An 18,137-nucleotide genomic window follows, 5' to 3' on the forward strand; every position below is an offset into this window, starting at 1 on the left:
AATACCTTCATGCTTACATTTGCTGATGAAGCTTTAACAATTGCATACTTATAGAAAGTTACAATTGGCAAATAAAAATATAGGTAGTGGCTCGAGACATTGAAAATAAAAGTTAACCCGAGCAAATCGGTGCAAATTGGGATTAGATACAATCAAATTGCACATGCAATGACAACAATGAATAATAATATCAACAAGAACAACATTAAAAAGAAGAAGAAATGAACTGCGTTTAAAATATAAAAATAGCAAAAACAGAAGAAAAAGCTCGTTGAGAACACATTCCTCCGTAATATCCATAGAGTATTATATAGAGGATTAAATTAAATAGGTGAAGTCGGGGATTTGTTTAGTGTCCACCAATGTAGTCCACCATCCACCAATGCAGTCACTGAAACCACTTCCTTCGAGGCGTTTGATCGGGTCGTTTGAATTGGTATACCACCCACAAAGGTATTTGCTTGGCTGTTTTCTATAAAGCGATTGTTTGTTTCTGTTTGTTTATGTCGCCATTTTTGTGTGCCTCACATAGAGCACGATCGGCATTTTCACAGTTTTTGTGAATTAATTATAATCACCATTATTACGTTATCATGTATAATATATTCAGTCTTAAACGTATTGCGTATTTGGTATTTGTGCGGAAATAATAAAAAAAACGAGACGTCATTTTCCTTGGAAGAAATTTCCAGCCCTATTTACAAAAAAAAAATCAAGCAAAACAGCCCATGTTATCTAGATTAAGGATGTGTGTGTTACTTAGCATTGTTTTTACCTGGTATATATACATTTATTTATATAGAGTATATATATATATATATATATATATATATATATATATATATATATATATGCATCATTTTCTATACAAACACAATACGAAACGACACAATAAATAATGAAAATACTACGCAGAGTTTAGCCGTTCAATATATATAGTGCGAAATTTTATTGTCCTTTAAAAAGGTGTGCCATCAATTAATATTTATTATCTGAACTTAATAAATTCCTGTACTATAAGCAAATTCTAAAACTGATTTGGATCTATGGAATCCAGTTTAGGGAGTGTTCCTCGAAAAGTAATATAAATTAAATTGAAATCAAAATAATATTTTAAAAGGTATCGCACATACAACCAGATACAATAGAAATTATTATTTACTTCGAGATTTTCAGATACCGCCTCTAACAGAGAAAACAAGATAATTGAAAGAAACATAAGGAGAAACTCAATTCTCATATTAAAACTAAACTATTGTAACTTTTGGATAGCCATAACCCAATAGATTTAAACTATTTGATGTTGCAATGCTGGAAAGTGTATTTAGACAAAAAAACAGCATTGCAAAAATCAATACCTGAATATTATTACTCTAAAAGCTAAACAGCAACTAATATATTCTCTTAAATATATAGCTAGTATTATTATATAGTATATATATATATATATATATATATATATAGCATAAAGCATTGTAATTATTGTAAAAACCATTGTAGTTTAGCAGGCAATGGGTAATATATTATTTGTATAGAAATCATATTATATATTTTTAGATGGTCAAATGTCAAAAACCATGTCTTGATAAGGCAATAGAAAAAGCTATTAGACATCGTGAGATACAAAGCAAGAAGATCAAAAGAAATACCTCAAAATACCAGCAATCGATGTCCGAAAGTAGTATATTACAGTTAGGTACAATAAAAGTTTTAATAAGCAACAATATCATCTAAAGCTTAGAAAAAGTGATGATATGATTGTAATAGAGCTCTGCTAAATAAATGAAAATTAACAATTTAAATTATATGTTACCCTACGATTCATGGAGATTATGAATAATGGCAAATTATTTAGAAACAATAAAAGAAATCCTATTTTTAATATAAAATATTAAAGACAAGAAAACGCTGCACTACCTCGACTAAACTAAAATCTGATTCACAAAAATGATTTGCAACTTACACCTAGAAACGTTTTTCTTGTCATAAGTCACAAAACCGGACAGACATTTTTTACATGACTCAGCCTTGAAAATTTCTTTTATTAGGTTTTTAAAGTGTAAAAATGTTATTTTTAAAAATATACAGTGGTTATTCTATTTTTAAAACTATTAGTCAAGTTTAATGATCTGTTATCTAATATGCTATAACTTAAAAGTAAAAAATGATTTTACTTGTGTATTAATAAACATGAGCTCTGACTTTTTAAATATTCAATAAAAATCAATTTTCTTAAGGTTTATATCAATATTGGGATGTGTAAATGAGTTGCAGATAACATTTATCGTGAAATTAATATTTCACATTTCATTAGACTTAACGTAAATCTTATTATATATTTACACATCAAAAGGTAAGAATCGATTTTTTTAATGTAAAGCTCTAAACAATTGTTCACTCTTCGGATGATTCGAATTTTTGTTATCAATTTTAAATTCAAGAACAAACGTCACACATTCACGGAATTAATCAATTTAATTGCCGAAACTTTCAACTAAATTGGACTGGAAAACGTTACCCCAGAGTACTTTAGCTTGAATTTCCAATTTGTATAAACAAATTTAAAGGATTTTCGAAATGAAAATGACCTAAATAAATTGTTGGCCATCCGAAGTGAGTGACAAAGTTTAAAATATAATTAAATTGCTATTTTTAAGTTAATTTCATCTTGCATTAGATATGCTTAGGAAACTCTTGATTTATAAGTTAATTTATTACTACTGTTCGGTTGTACTTGCATTAACACACAAGACGAGTACGGAATTCCCAAATATACTTTTCAATGCACAAACAAGTTACAAAAATACTCCAAATACAATTATTCCCAAAATGAAACTAAACTACTTAAGCTAAAGTTACTAGTAACTCGTATATATTATTCAAGTTCATTGGTTCGTTGGTTCGCTTCAGTGTTTTGATTTTCTAAGTGTTTTCCAGTAGTTGTATTGATTCCACATTGTTGTGATTTAGTACACTTTTTTCATGATTCAAGGCAAAATCTTGGAACACTTTGTAAGTCCATTTGATTTCGAAATTACCATGTAGCTCTTCGTTGGTTACATAGCGATATGCATTAGTAATTAATCGTAGAACTTTATTTTAACAGAGTTGGATTACTAGTCGGTTTGATATTTTATTGCAAGCCTATCTTTGCACCCCATCGATCCTTACTATATTTGACCAAGATACTTTATACTATACTTCATTGCAGTTCTATAAAGAAATATTTCAAAAAAGTGTTAATTAAAAAACATTATTTGTTTATTGGAAATTATTTCGAAGTAATTTTGAAACTCAGCGTGTGCTCGGTAAATATTGACAGCTGCCAATAAATGTGTTACTTAATAGAAGCAACAAATATTCTTAATGTATAAATCCAAAAAGCATGAGCCGCGATGCACTACATCGATCTAAGTACATGATAATTCATTGGGTGGTTAGCAACACAGTCATGCCTGGTGGTACACTGAGTTCTTTGAGCCGAATTTTCATCAATAAGTCTTGCCACTAATTGTCTTCAAAATTTTTTTGGTCCTCTAGTTGCTTAGTTCTTGACATTAAAATCACTGCTTTTGGATCCTCAAACAAAAAAAAACGACAATGGGGATATGGCGGAGTAGTATCACCATAAGTTTCTAAAAGTGTTTTTATTGACTTCGGCGGCAAATTTCCTCATATCAAGCAACGTAATGAATATAAAATAATAGTGACGAATGTCAAAAATAAACTTTTGAGCATTGCAAGAAGCTCCGAAATTACAGAAACTGACATCAACTGAAGCATAGCTATAATTTAATAATATAATATAATTTAGTAAAATATATTTTTATAATTTGATAAAATTTTACTAAGAATGGAAATTATAACTCATCAATTTGATTGACATTGATAAATATTTTTTTAAAAGCATTTTGTTTAAATATATTTATTTTGTATATCTATCAGTATTTTGATTAAATTTTGCCCCATACGTTTGGAAAATAGCTGAAATGTATATGGTCCAAAAAAAAAACAGAAGAATGTCCAAATCAATTAAAATCCTACAGATCTACTTTATTGCTACCGATAGTCGCTATAGTTTTTGAAAACCTCGTGTTGAAAAGACTAAAACCAGTAATAGACAAACAATCTAATACATGTACTCCAAAACAAACATTCGACAATTAACAAGGTGCAAAGAATTACAGACGCTATTGATTGAAACAAGAGGAAACCATAAATATAACAAACTAAAGCGGGTGTAACACAGGAATTGGGTATTTGGTTACATTTATTGGTGATAGTACTATACTAACTATTGGAAATATTAGCGAAGAAGTAACCCAACATAGCACGTAGCTAGCTGGACTGAAACTATATGTAACTGGTAACCCAGATATGGAGTGTAAATACTAACACAAGCAAACCACTGCCTATAACTTGGACATCGTATGCACGCAGATAATATAGGATGGTTACTTACACCGATATATTCATGTACCGACTGTCTCTCAGAAAAGCAAGAGAATCGCCAAGACTTTTTCGTTCTCATGTTAACTTTAGGATAATAGTCGAGTAGGCTTAGACGAATTAAACAATTTGATCTTATTTAGTGCAGTAAAGCGTATTTATCAGAAAAATATAAGGGTTAATTATACATAAATATTATTACTGTATAGAATAGCTTTTCTAAATATACTTGGAAATTATATAAATAAAGTTATATTATTATTATATTATTATAGAAATAAAGTTAATAAGAAAAAAGTAGGTTATTCAGTAACGACTACTAACAATGTAACGATATAAAAAATGTGTTGAAATCATATCATCTATTTAAGAAACATCAGAAAAACCTTTCCAATAGTAAAGTCCTTTCTATAAGTCCAATAAAATATAGGCGATGATTTTAAGACAAATAAAGCAAATACTCTAGACAAATTACGAAGTAAGAATTTATTTTTAGAAAACAAAATTTCAATATTCAAGATTTCAAGATTCCTAAAACTTTTAACGGAGATGGGCCTACAAAAATGAAATAGGTAAATCGACTGTGTCCACGTATTTATATTTCATTTATATATATATATATATATATATATATATATATATATATATATATATCTATTATTATTTCTATAATAATCTATAATAATTTCGGGAAGACAGATAGGAGTCAGGTCTAGGAGATCGGATATTAGTCAGGTCTTGTCAAAGTGGAATAACTGATTAACAATGAACAAATATACAAGTACGTCTTGCGAACCTTGGTCCTAACTCATCTACTATTAAATGTACACATTATATTTATAAGAGTTTTGGATAAGATTTTAGAATATAAATTTGCATATAAATTATACTATATCAGACCAGATATAGTATAGTTACTCTAGATATTACAACTGACACCAAACGTCGACAACAAATGCTACAGAAAAAAGAGAAAGAAAGGATATGCTCTAAATATTATAGGATTTATTTCTTGACTCGAAATATTTCCGAGTATTTTAACTTGGTCAGTCTTTGTGACAGTAATATTTAAAATATAACATTGCGGTTTATCCGAAATATATTTCGACTTCTTGAATAAAACACATTAAAGCAAATAACAAGATCTTATATACTGATGATATGCTCTGATAATTAGTTGCCAAATGAATATTGGCTTATTTTAATAAGCTCCCTATATTAGGACGAAAGAAATTATATGTAACAGTGCCAAGAGTCAAAAATGTGGATTAAAAAGAGCTTTTTAGATTATTTAGTTCATTAGTTGACTTCCAAATGACTCATATATATATATATATATATATATATATATATATATATATATATATATATATACTGGCAAATAACAGTATTATTTAAATTATTTATTTTAATTATTCAGTATAATATTTCAATATACTTTGTGATCATATTTACATCATATCTAAAAACCTTTAGATTGTATTTTAAAAAAATATCTTAAAAAAAATATTTTTTCATAGTTTAAAGTTTTGTTTATCATTACTAGGCTTATGCTTAATATGGGCTTTGAATTGTAGTCTTCAGCTTTATTTATCCACAGACTATTCCAGAAACCATCCGGTCTTACCTACATTTTCTCAACCAACTTTGCAGAATTTTATATTATTGCCTTTTTTAAATATTTTTACAATTTTATTCTGATACATATATACTGCAAGTATATTCTTATACTATGTTCTCCCGCATCATGCTGCATCAATCTTAATAGTTACGCTACGTTCGATGAGTTCATACAATATAATATATTTTTCACAACTTTTGCCGCTTGTGGCCTGCGTTGTCATGTAAGAAGATGACTTTGTGTTTGTTACTCCCCATGCTAGTCTTCTTTTCACCGACACATCGTTGATTTTGTTCAATCGACGTCGCTGGATAGTTTCAGTTGATTTTAGCAGCTCGTATTCGCAGTACCGTATTCACAATAAGACTATTCTGCTTTGGTGGCATTGGGATGATTCGTCCGGATTAGCCCTAGACTTTTTATGTTTAATATTGACATAGGCGATTCACTTTTTATAGCCAGTCAAAATATATTCTAGAAATATTTTCTTTTTTGCCTTTGAACAAAGCCGTCAATGGTTGAAAATAGCATTTACAGTCAATACATGTAAGGCAGCCATTTTTGCCATCAGCCATCAAAATAACCACTTTTAAATCGTTGAAACAGAAACTGACAAATAAGATATAACGTAGCAGCATAATCAAAAGTTTCTAGATGTATTTGATTGGCTTCGGCAGCAGAATTGTTCGATAGTACAAAGTAATGAACACTGAACATTTCACTTCAAATTTTGATATTAAATGTTTGTATACACTGAATACAATAATACTAAATATAAAATGGTTATTTTAGGTAAAGAAATAGATGAAATTATGATTTAATATTTTCATTAAGTAAATATGGCTTTTTTTGATTTATATTTGATTTGCTCGTTTAGAAACTCATCTGGAAGAAATAGAACTCTGAATTTAAATGTGTTGTTAAAATATAATGGGTCGTCAACAAGACTCACAATTTATGGGCGACTACACGCAGGTTTAATCACGTAATATCGCTTGTTCAAACATATGCAACATAATTTGCGTGGTGCATGGTGCATTTTTCTTTGAAGAAGTGGGAAAATGGATCAGGTTTTTGTCCAAACCAACATCGCTTTTCGCGTATGGGATCAATAAGTCGCTGGAGGGATGGGGAAATATATTAGAAGAATATATAAAATATATTGTTTACTGTAAATGTATCTGAAAATGAAAAAAAATATCACAATCTATGTATGCAACTAAAATTATCATTAAACAATGTTGGAGCGAGGAATAACAAGTACAAAGGGGGTTGGATAACCACAAACTGAGAACAAGTCACAATAACTCTCATTTATTCTAATAATATAAGTTGGTTAGGGGATAGATCTAGTTTATGCTCTTATATAAATATGCTCGGTCTGATTCTAATTCTATTAATGTTCATTAAAACCTAACTTATCAAGAAGATGTATTCTATAAATTATTCAAGAAGTAATTTATTTTGTTTCAAAATATTTTGAAAGAGCCCTCCTGTTCTTGTTTGCTATGCCATCTGCATAGCCTAGTTTCATTTAGTTTGATTGAAACAAACCGACATTGAGAGCACAATTCTACAAAAATTTCCTATCGATAAACAGTTTTAGAAACAGATTGATACTATATGCAAATATGTTTATATAACTATATCTGATGTAGGTTGCCCCATTGTAAGGAAAAAATATTCCACTTTGTGAATTTACGACTTAAATATAGTTTTACTACCTTTTCAAATTCCAAAACAATACATTCAGCTGTATTCAATGCTTTCTCCAAATATTTCTTTATCTCTATTTATATACAGCCAATAGTAAAAATAGAATATTTTAATATCGGTGAAATTTATTTAGTATATTTATTGGGCGGATCGGACTCAATTTAAATGACCTGAAATAATCTGCAGAAGGCGTGACTGTCTATTAAAAAGGATTTAGGTGACAGTTATATGTGTACGACATGTACGTTCTTTCAGTCATTTGTTTAAAATTTAATCTTATTTTATATTCACGCTGGACCACATCGAGACATATACACGGTGAAATATAAGCTTTGATATTTGTGTGGATGAATACGTACTTTTACTTCAGTTAAAATATTTTATTTTAAGAAACATTACTGGACACTTGTCTGATTGACCGAGGCACAAAAGAGACTACCGATTTATTGTTATTATAATGGCATAGCAACAAATAGTTTGATGAAACATATCTGACGATGAAAACTATATCACAACAGTTCTACATATTTGCTTTACATTGAATAAATAAATAAACATGAATAAAAATGTTATATCTGCAAAAAATGTTGTTAATAATATTGTTAAATATTGCAAAGCGTAAATTAGGTAATAAAACTTTTGTGAAGATTCTTTTAAATATCTTTAATCTGTACCCTCATAGACCTATAGCCTATCCAAAGTTTTTTTGTATATTCGTCATCAAGATGTTTAATGTATTGCCTGCCGCAATTTGTAAATTCGTTTTAGAATTAGACAATGTTCCGTTCATTTCAATACACGTTCGGTTACACGTTCGAACTAGCCTGTCAAAATCGCCCGGTTGTCAAACGTATACAAAGTTCTTCAAAACAATAGTGATAAGGAGTTAGTAACAGGCAAACGTTATTTTAATGTTTTGCTTTGTTCTTTTTTGATAAATTTCAAATCGCTGCTTATTATTATTCTGATTGAAAATTGTCAAGCCAGACAGAACAGAATACGTCTCTAATCAGTAACTGTGAACAGAAATGAGATAATAGAGTAAAATTCATTAGAAGTAAGCATTTTTACTGTTAAATATTAATTTGCTGCAATTTTTATCCAAAATATTTTTTAGCACGTTACAGCTGCACTGAATATTATTATGGACACGGTCTTTGAAACATCTCAAAAACTTAAAAATATGATCTATAATTTACCGAAAAAAACCGACCTTATATAAAGCGGATGACAAATCAAGATCAGCTTGATGTTGAGCTCTTTCAGAGATTAGAAAATCTGAAATGTATAAAATCAGTGAGTAGTTTTTCAATACAAACATAGTTTAATATAATTATTTCAAAGAAAACTGTTAGTCTGAAAAGTATCGAAGAGGCCAAATGGAAATTCCGGGTATTACTTTTGGGAATGGGATCAATATACCCAAAGGTCACTCATTGAAAGATGATGATAAAAATAGTGTTATGACAACAAAAGAATATATATATATATATATATATATATATATATATATATATATATATATATATATATATATATATATATATATATATATATATATATATATATATATGATAGAAAACGGTATATGTTGGAATAACAATTAATTAGGTTTGATTACTCATAACATTTATTAATAATTTATTGCAGATACATTGTAATTCATTCTGGGAACAGGAATTGTTAATAACACCTTCGGTTTGGATTCGAACTCGATAAGACACATAACGTAACATGCTCTCTAGTGAAAGTAAAATATATTACTAAGATATACAATTGTTATTTACGTGGATTAGGCCGCCAGAGGATATAATACAAACGCACTTAGAGCTCTAACTCATATCAAAACATTGAAATCTTCAAGAATGGTACACTGATTATAGCGACCCTTCAACTTTTTGATAACATTTTTGTAGTAGCTGCTTCAAAACAGACCTCAGTTTCGGCGATCACATATTCATTCGATGAAAATTTCTTCCCAACGAGCATTCCTTTGAGATCTAAGAACAGGAAATAGATGCTGGTGACCAGATCTGGAGGATACGGTGGATGAGGAAGCAATTCGAAACCCAATTCATGGATTTTTGCCATTGTTTTCACCAACTTATGACACGGTGCATTGTCTTGGTGAAGCAGCACTTTCTTTTTCTTCAAATGCGGCCGTTTTTCGGCGATTTCGCCCTTTAAACGGTCCAGTAACGCCATGTAATAGTCGCAGTTGACGGTCCTTCCTTTTTCAAGGTAGTCAATAAATATTATACCATCCGCATGCCAAAATACAAACTCCATAACAGGTAAAACGAGCAGGTTCATCGTGTGCAGTCGACTCGCATGACTGTCGAAACATGGGTGAAAAAGATTAAGAATTTAGTTACTTTATAAAGGATTGCCCCTTTTAATTGTTTGGCTTCATATAATTTGAGCTATATTATAAATATAATTATATAATTGGTAACATAAATTGATTACTCATCATTCTATCACCAATTATGAAATCATGTCATGTAACAAATCATCTAAATCATACCAGTAAATACAAAACTAAGACTAATATTGTATATTTATATGCTTATTGCATATCTTAATAATTTAAAATAATTATAATTAGTTCAAGAATTCAGAACAACTTTAATTTATTTTTTTGATGAAATATTGTTTTTTGCTATTATGTATGTAACATAATAGCAGCCATGTTATTTTATAGTAGTAAACTGTCACAATATAGAATGATGAAAATTATAAATCATCGCACCGAAGAGGAATATTCTACTTCATTTTTAATTATAGTTGCCCAATATTTTATCTAACAAGTGGCAACAACAGGTTGAATTTTAAGTTTTTTAAGTATTTTAATTTGAATTTATTTCCATATAATTGAAGAGTAGTACTATATTAATAAACATACCCTATCAGCCCATCTGGTACTATCACATGTTAATTATAATGAACAATGAATCGATAAAACAAGAACGAGAAATGAGGGGAAAATTTTGTGTTTAAAATAACGTTATTATTATAAAAACAAAATATATATAGCCAATTCATACTCATACAGAATATTATAAATGATTGAAGTATTAAGGATTAATGCTTTGTAGTTATTAAATGTGATAAGTCGTATGTCTATACTTATATAAATATATAATATTAAGATGTCACTAGCTCGCCCACAAAAACCTGTGTAACAAATTTTAACTGTCAAACCAAAAAAAATATAGTTAAGCCAATATAAATGATATGCATTTAAAATAAGCAAGGAAAAAAGCGTTAAATTAAATTTAGCACGAATCTAAAAATAAATAGGAAATAACGAATGTATTTTATACCATTCAGCTTTAAATAAAGTTCAAATGTTTGGCGAAAAAATAAATTCAATTTCTCTCCCGATTCTTCGTAACATCATCCGTGATTTGTTGGGAAAGTGCCATGCCTCATTTGTTTTCGTTTATCTGATATGAATCAACGATATTTGTTTTATTATTACTTTATATACAAATTATTGTTGGAAAATTGTCATATAAATAAACACCTCTCCGTAACAAGAGCGTCTCGAAGTTTATAAAATTAATTAACTCATTAATTTTTAGATATATTGAAACAACTGACCCATTTCAATTACAGTTAAAACTAATCGATCTACCTGTGTATTAATTTCCATCGATTCAGATTTTCTCACTCAGATCCGATGGTTTTTATTTTTAGGTGCGACCTATTTTCAAAATTTTCGTAATTGGAAAAATGTGTATAGGTTTATGTTGCATCAACTGAAAATGATGGACAATATTTCTGGAACAATATGAAAACAACTGAATTTTTATAAAGTTTCAAGGTTAAAATGGAAATATATCTACTATTATATAGCAACTTCTTAATTATGGAAAAATAAAGAATAATATAGGACTCTGGAATATATATCATTTTAAGTTCTCTCTCTCTCTCTCTCTCTCTCTCTCTCTCTCTCTCTCTCTCTCTCTCTATATATATATATATATATATATATATATATATATATATATATATATATATTTGTTCCCAAATTAATAAAGCTAGAGTAACTCGAGCTAAAGCCAATAGTAACTCTTACACGCTAAACAAGTTCGTGGGGTTTGGTCTCCGTGAATCTCTTTGATTTCTAGATTTATCATGTTCTAGTTCGTCTTCTTTGGTTGCGTAGCAATAAGCATTAATAATTAGTCGAAGAACTTCCTTTTGATATTTTTTTTGCGTTAAAGTACTAGTCCGATCAATACATTTCTTTAATCTTAGGTCAAGTTGTTAATATCTTTCGGCTAACCAATACAATTTTTCTAACGTTTGAGTTCGATCTTCTCAGCTATTTGTCTAAGATGTTATATTGAATATGATAGTTTAGACAATTTTTATCGGCCCTACAATGAGCTAATCATTTTTGATTTTATATGTATTATAGTAGATCAAGGTTTATTCGTTAGAAATCTTTTTGTACTGAAATGGTGTTTTGTCAATCGATGTATTTTTGTCTCTGATCCAATATGATCAAATGCAAGACCTACCGCAAGTGTCACTTAAATTTCCTTTATCTTTTGGTAAATGTAATTGGAAAAATAAATGTAAAATAAAGACAAATTAATGTTTGATTTATCAGTAGATTAGATTATTACTCATCTATAATATTCGATTAGTATACAGTTCTTCAACTATTTTGTGGATTTTTATATTTTCATCACAACACCTGGTTTTAGAAGATCATTAATTATCATGTTTAACCGTAAGATAATAATCAAAATCAGAAAATAATCAGAAAATTTTTCGTTTTTCAACATTTTGTCATTGAACGTAGTATCTTATAATATATTATATAAATTACTCTATATACATTCACATTGAATTACGAATTAACAAAGACTTTTAAAATAGTAACCATTATTCCCCTAAAACTCTCAGTTATCAAATATAAATAGATCCCATATGGGAAGTTTTTGTGTACATAAAAATTTTAGTTTTTTGGTGAATATAGACAAATTAAAGGTATTTAGAGGTCATGGAAGCTTGACTCACTAGCCTCTTAGTACACACATGTATACACATGTTGTTTCAGCACACTTCACAAAACCTGTCTACGCACATTTTGATCAATGAAAGAAATTTGCCAAAGTTTTGTATATATATACGGAAAATTCTTCAATGTTTTATGTTTTTGTTTAGAATAATAATCCGATAATTACAATAAATAATAATATTTATTATTTAATATTTCCAATTTTATTAAATGTTATTACATGAGTGTCCGTCTAGTCGAAGTGTTGACCCTTTAGTGAAAATAGTGCTAGTTATGATTTGTACTGAATATAACAAGTATTACAGTAATTAAAAACGTAACGCAAGAATCTGGTTGTTAGTGATTTTTTTGCATGGTGTCAAAACTCAATAAGAAATGGATTTTTTCCAGGATAGTGCATCTTATTAGAGAGAAATAGCTCCTTCTTAAGTCCTTCTTCTATTCTTTAAATAAAAAAAAACGAGTAACAGGACTCGGATTGGAGTTAATTTTGATATTGAAAAAACGTTGAGTTAAATACGTTGTAGCCAAAAAATGATACTTGAACTTTATGGATTAAATTTGGTGAAAATAACTCTACATAACCAACTAGGAACCGTAATTATTTGGAATGTTTGGACAAAAACATTGAAAAATAACGTCAAACAAAAAAAAGTTAAATTATATTTGGTTTGCAGTAAACCGGAATTTTTTTATCAAAATAGTACTTACTAATTAAAAGATATAGTTAATTTAAAACTACCGAAATACAAAGAAAATAAGATTTGACTCACTTGAAAAAATAAGCAGAAACTGACCCACTGGTAATACTTGTACACTTTCTTCTCTTTATCGTCGTGAGTGGTCCTTATTCCAGGACTACCTGGCAAATACATTCTTGCATATGGTTCCTGTTTATTGGTCGAAACTGTGAAAGTCGAGTGGATCCAACAAAACGTATTGAAGACATCTTCTGGTATCTCTTTGGTATGAATGCAATCTATAGGGTTACCTACATATTGTCGGGTGGTTACAATCAATGAAAAAGCAATGAGTATCGATACGGTTATCGAGTAATGAAGGCGAAATATGGGCGAATCTATGTGTATAGCACTGACTTTCAGCAACGATTTCAGTCCTCTGAAGATATCCAACATCTTGCCTCAAGAGATCTTCAGGTGTTCGGCAGTTTTCGATTGTTTGTTCGCTTTTTGACATAATGGTGTTCGAGTTTCTTGCACATAATCAAGGTTGTATTGAAGGAAAACTGTGTTCTTGATCAGTTAGATCCTTCTCAGTATTGCTGCTTAACGGTAGTATGTTGCGCATTATTCTAAATTACAAAAATTATATCAATCTAAGCTGTTTGTAGCTTATAAAATTTGCTTCAATGAATCTTAGATGATGCTAATTACAATAATAATATGTCTTTATTTTGAATTTAGACTGTAATAGGAACAAATGCTCCAAATTGGAATGGCTTATATTGTTAAATGTCCTGAGACTTTATAATAAAAAAATCTTTTGAAAACATGATGAAAATGAGTAGAATATATATAGACAAACTAAAAATAGATGGGTTGGAATTATTGTTAAAGTGATCTATATAAATACAGGCCTACAACTAAACATGTGTCAACGTCAACTCAATAGGATAATTAAAACTGCTCATTGATGTCTATTATAAGGACACAAAATATTGGTTGTTAACATGATGTTTCGAGAATGTCGTTCTAAGTATAAAAGCATTACAAAAAACGCTGAAGCATAGGCCATAAGATATATAAAATATTTAGTTTTGTAGAGATGGCTATGAAATTCATTGACAATTGAATATAGGGAAACAGGAGGTGTAATCGTATAAAGATAACACTGAGCAATTTAATCATTGTTAAATTATGAGAGCTCAAAGGTTTTGTTTTTAAAATCAACAATTGAACTGAAGCAATAGTTGATAGTTGTTTCTAAACAATAGTATAATAATAATGAGAAGTAGTAATGATATAATAATCATATATAATCACAGATGCAATACTATTTATATGATAAAAAGCAGTCAACAAAAGATATAGTATAAACTTCAAAAATGATCAAAGATTCTTCATTTTATTTTTAATTCATCACAAAACTTTTTAAACACCTTTGGGAATATAATACATAGTAATGTATTACGTCAAGAAAAACATCTTAATTTATTCAGTAATTCTTTTGTTTGAAACTTTGCCACATGAGATTGATTGTATTTATACTTCTTACCGTTACTTTGACATTTATATCCTAACATTATAACACGTCGTCATTTATTAAAACCCTTAAAAGAAACATATATTATCGTGACATTCAGGTGAAAACATAAAATCTTGTTTGAGTGAATCTAAAGATCTTGGAGCCGTCTGAGAATGTTAATGGTTTAAATTGGTTTTAGAAGAAAATAAAACAAAATTAATGGGAATCTTAATATAGGTGTTGTATTTGTTATGGTCTAAATAATTTCTTATGATGTTAACTATATTATAAGGTAATTTATATGTAAGTAAATAAATTATATATGATAACAATCAATATTTTAAAATAAATGTCCAAAATAAATAAGTTTTTAATATAAATTATTTCAACATAATGAAATATGTTAAAATAAAATATGCTATGTAATAATGTATTTCTAAATTTATTTTATATTGTAAAAAATTCTGTCCATTATTGCATAAACAGCATTTTTCCCCCACACCATGTTGAACTACGGATTAACAAAGCGCAATTTTTCGAAATATTTACTATTCCTACTTAAATTTAAAAAACATTTCAAAGTATATCCATCCCAAATATATATCTCAAAACGAAAAGTATCGATAAGCATTGAGGGTGTCGATGGTCATCTGAAAAAGTCCGAAAATTAATAATTACAAGCGTTTAAGATGAACGTTGGACTTGCGAAGTGAAGGAAGAGGCTGAGATTCGATTCACTGGACACCTTTGAAAATCATGTCTTTCATCTGTACCGATGGATAAGTTGAATATTCTTGATGGGATCTCTTTGTCCAATTAGCAGAAGCAATTGGTACATTTTGAAATTGATATGAAATCTCATCTTATCGACATATCATTTACGAAACTTTGATAATCCAGTGAAATTAACAATTATTTTTAATTTAACAATAATTTTTTAATTAATTTGAAAAAAGCGACTTATCCATTTAATTGAATAAAATTATTAACTCAAAATGTCTATATATTACGGTATACATTGTTCGAAAATGCAATCAGTTTTCTTTTGCGTTAAAGACAAATATAAAATAGACGAGAGAGTGGAAATAAAACTTTTGTGTTGTGTCAACAAAATTATATATCATTTTATAAAAAAGATGATAATAAAATCTTATAAAAAATTATGGAAACATCACGAGTTTGTATTTTTGTCATATTTAGTATAGAATTAGTTATGTACTAGAAGTATATCTAGCGCGTAGCATAGCTCTTTACATTTCATGAGTATACCAAAACGACATCATATTCAGCCATGGATTTTTGTGTTTTCAAAAATTACTGTAAACTTATGTTAAGACCTAATATTCATCATCTTAACTTATTTTCAGCTTAATTTAACTTGTAATCTATTAGCACTATAGAGCAAAATTTCAACATATTAGCAAATTTGCACATAATATTAAGCTATAATAAAATTATTGTTCAAATAATAATTAAAATATTAACAACAATTATTAAAACTCTAACGTTATTAAAAATAGTAATTTAACGTTATTAAAAATTTAGATTTCTCAAAATACTACATAAGAGTATTTGAAACATTTTTGTATCTAGACATTAAATTTTAATCTATTACCAATCGAGAACTCATAATGTTAACCTCCACAAGTATTTATGAGGTATTGGCAGAAGATTTTAAGAAATTTACCAATTTTGGTAAATTCACATTTGAAATAATTTTATTCACCCAAATATGTTTATCTGTGACAATTTTCCACAAAATATTAAGATGTTAAACGATAAGTTTCATTGAAGCAAGCTTTGGACAACAATACTGAAAAGAACAGGAAATGAAAATCAACAAGATTTCCAGATGTTTCGCGTTATTACACACCACAGATACAGGCAAATGATAAACCGGACACCACCAGAGAGGATCCGAGCCTACAACACTGTTACAATAAACCAGATCGACATCAACAACCGCCACGTGTTATCGCACGTGTACTTCTTCGCGTTCCGCAGGTCTGTCTCGACGACGTCGCTCGCATCCACTAATTGGGCGTCGGGACGGAGGCGCTCCGAGCCGCGATCCGCGTCGAGACGCTGGCTATTTCGGATCTCAGAGAGCGGCAACATGAAACAGCCGAGAAGTATTTTTAACTGGTGGAGGTAAGCTGACCAGAACCGTATTTTTCAAATTTCTTCAAAATGATTACTTGAACTACCATTATCGTAGATATCTAGAAGAATTTAGCTATACCGAGGTACGATTATTTCCTTTTAAAAGAAATTTGCTTCTTTGGAAGCATCATATACTAACTACTTTTTAAGTAATGCTAGTTAAGAAACACTTCTACTTAAACTTACTTAAACTACTTTTTAATACGATAAAGTATCAACTGGTAAGTTAAATTTACTTGGTTAATTTAATTGAGTGTTAATAAAAATTCATACAGACATCTATATAATTAACAAGAGGAAATATATCACCTACTTGCAACTTTATGGACTATTAATAAATATTAATAATATGACAATAAATAATTATCTAGAAGCAAATTCAGAATCCTATACAGGCTTTTTATTTTATTTGATGAGAAGCCAAAATATCCAGAATCAAAATGATACAAACATTCCAGAACAATACTTGACATGAAGATACCTTAGATATATCTCTAGCAGTAAAGGTGATAAATAGGCAATGGCTAAAGGTGTCGGAAAATGCAGACCCTCTGAAAACATCCAAGTAATTTTATATTTGATGTTGGTAAATTTGTGCAAAATCTGAAGTAATGAAAATCTATTTAGTATAAAATAACGATTTTTACTGATCTTTCACCTAATGTATACTAAGCCCAGAGCCAACACTATTGGTAATTCGGATAAGCAGTTAGATGACCTCGCTATCAGGATTGTTAAGGTTGGATTTTTGGTCAAAATTGGCCAAGAGTGCATCCATGAGGTATTCGAGGACTGGATTTAACTTTTAATCTAACGTGTAAAATATAATATAAAAGTTTAGATTTTTGTAGGGAGGGTGACACATACATAAACATGTGGCGACCGCCACCACCGTTTATGCTACCACGAATTCATCAACAAGTACAAAGGTTGGCAATGCCGATG

At 29.1% G+C, this 18,137-nt stretch overlaps 1 protein-coding gene across 1 annotated transcript in view; it reads right to left on the minus strand.

The window, feature by feature from the left end:
• The window catches only part of shakB (Innexin family member shaking B), a 63,714-nt gene extending 46,581 nt beyond the window's left edge, over positions 1-17,133 (minus strand). Inside the window, exons 1-2 of the mRNA XM_076419375.1 lie at positions 16,903-17,133; positions 13,598-14,136 (exon numbers count right to left, since the gene is read on the minus strand). Coding sequence (XP_076275490.1) covers positions 13,598-13,960 — 363 coding nt within the window. The 5' untranslated portion in view covers positions 13,961-14,136; positions 16,903-17,133. The remainder of the gene's footprint in view (positions 1-13,597; positions 14,137-16,902) is intronic.
• Between the last annotated feature and the right edge of the window lie 1,004 nt (positions 17,134-18,137).

Source organism: Rhynchophorus ferrugineus, unplaced genomic scaffold (assembly GCF_030347505.1).
Source record: "Rhynchophorus ferrugineus isolate W39M unplaced genomic scaffold, kcgeb_rfMv2 rfM1, whole genome shotgun sequence".
Lineage (NCBI taxonomy): Eukaryota > Metazoa > Arthropoda > Insecta > Coleoptera > Curculionidae > Rhynchophorus > Rhynchophorus ferrugineus.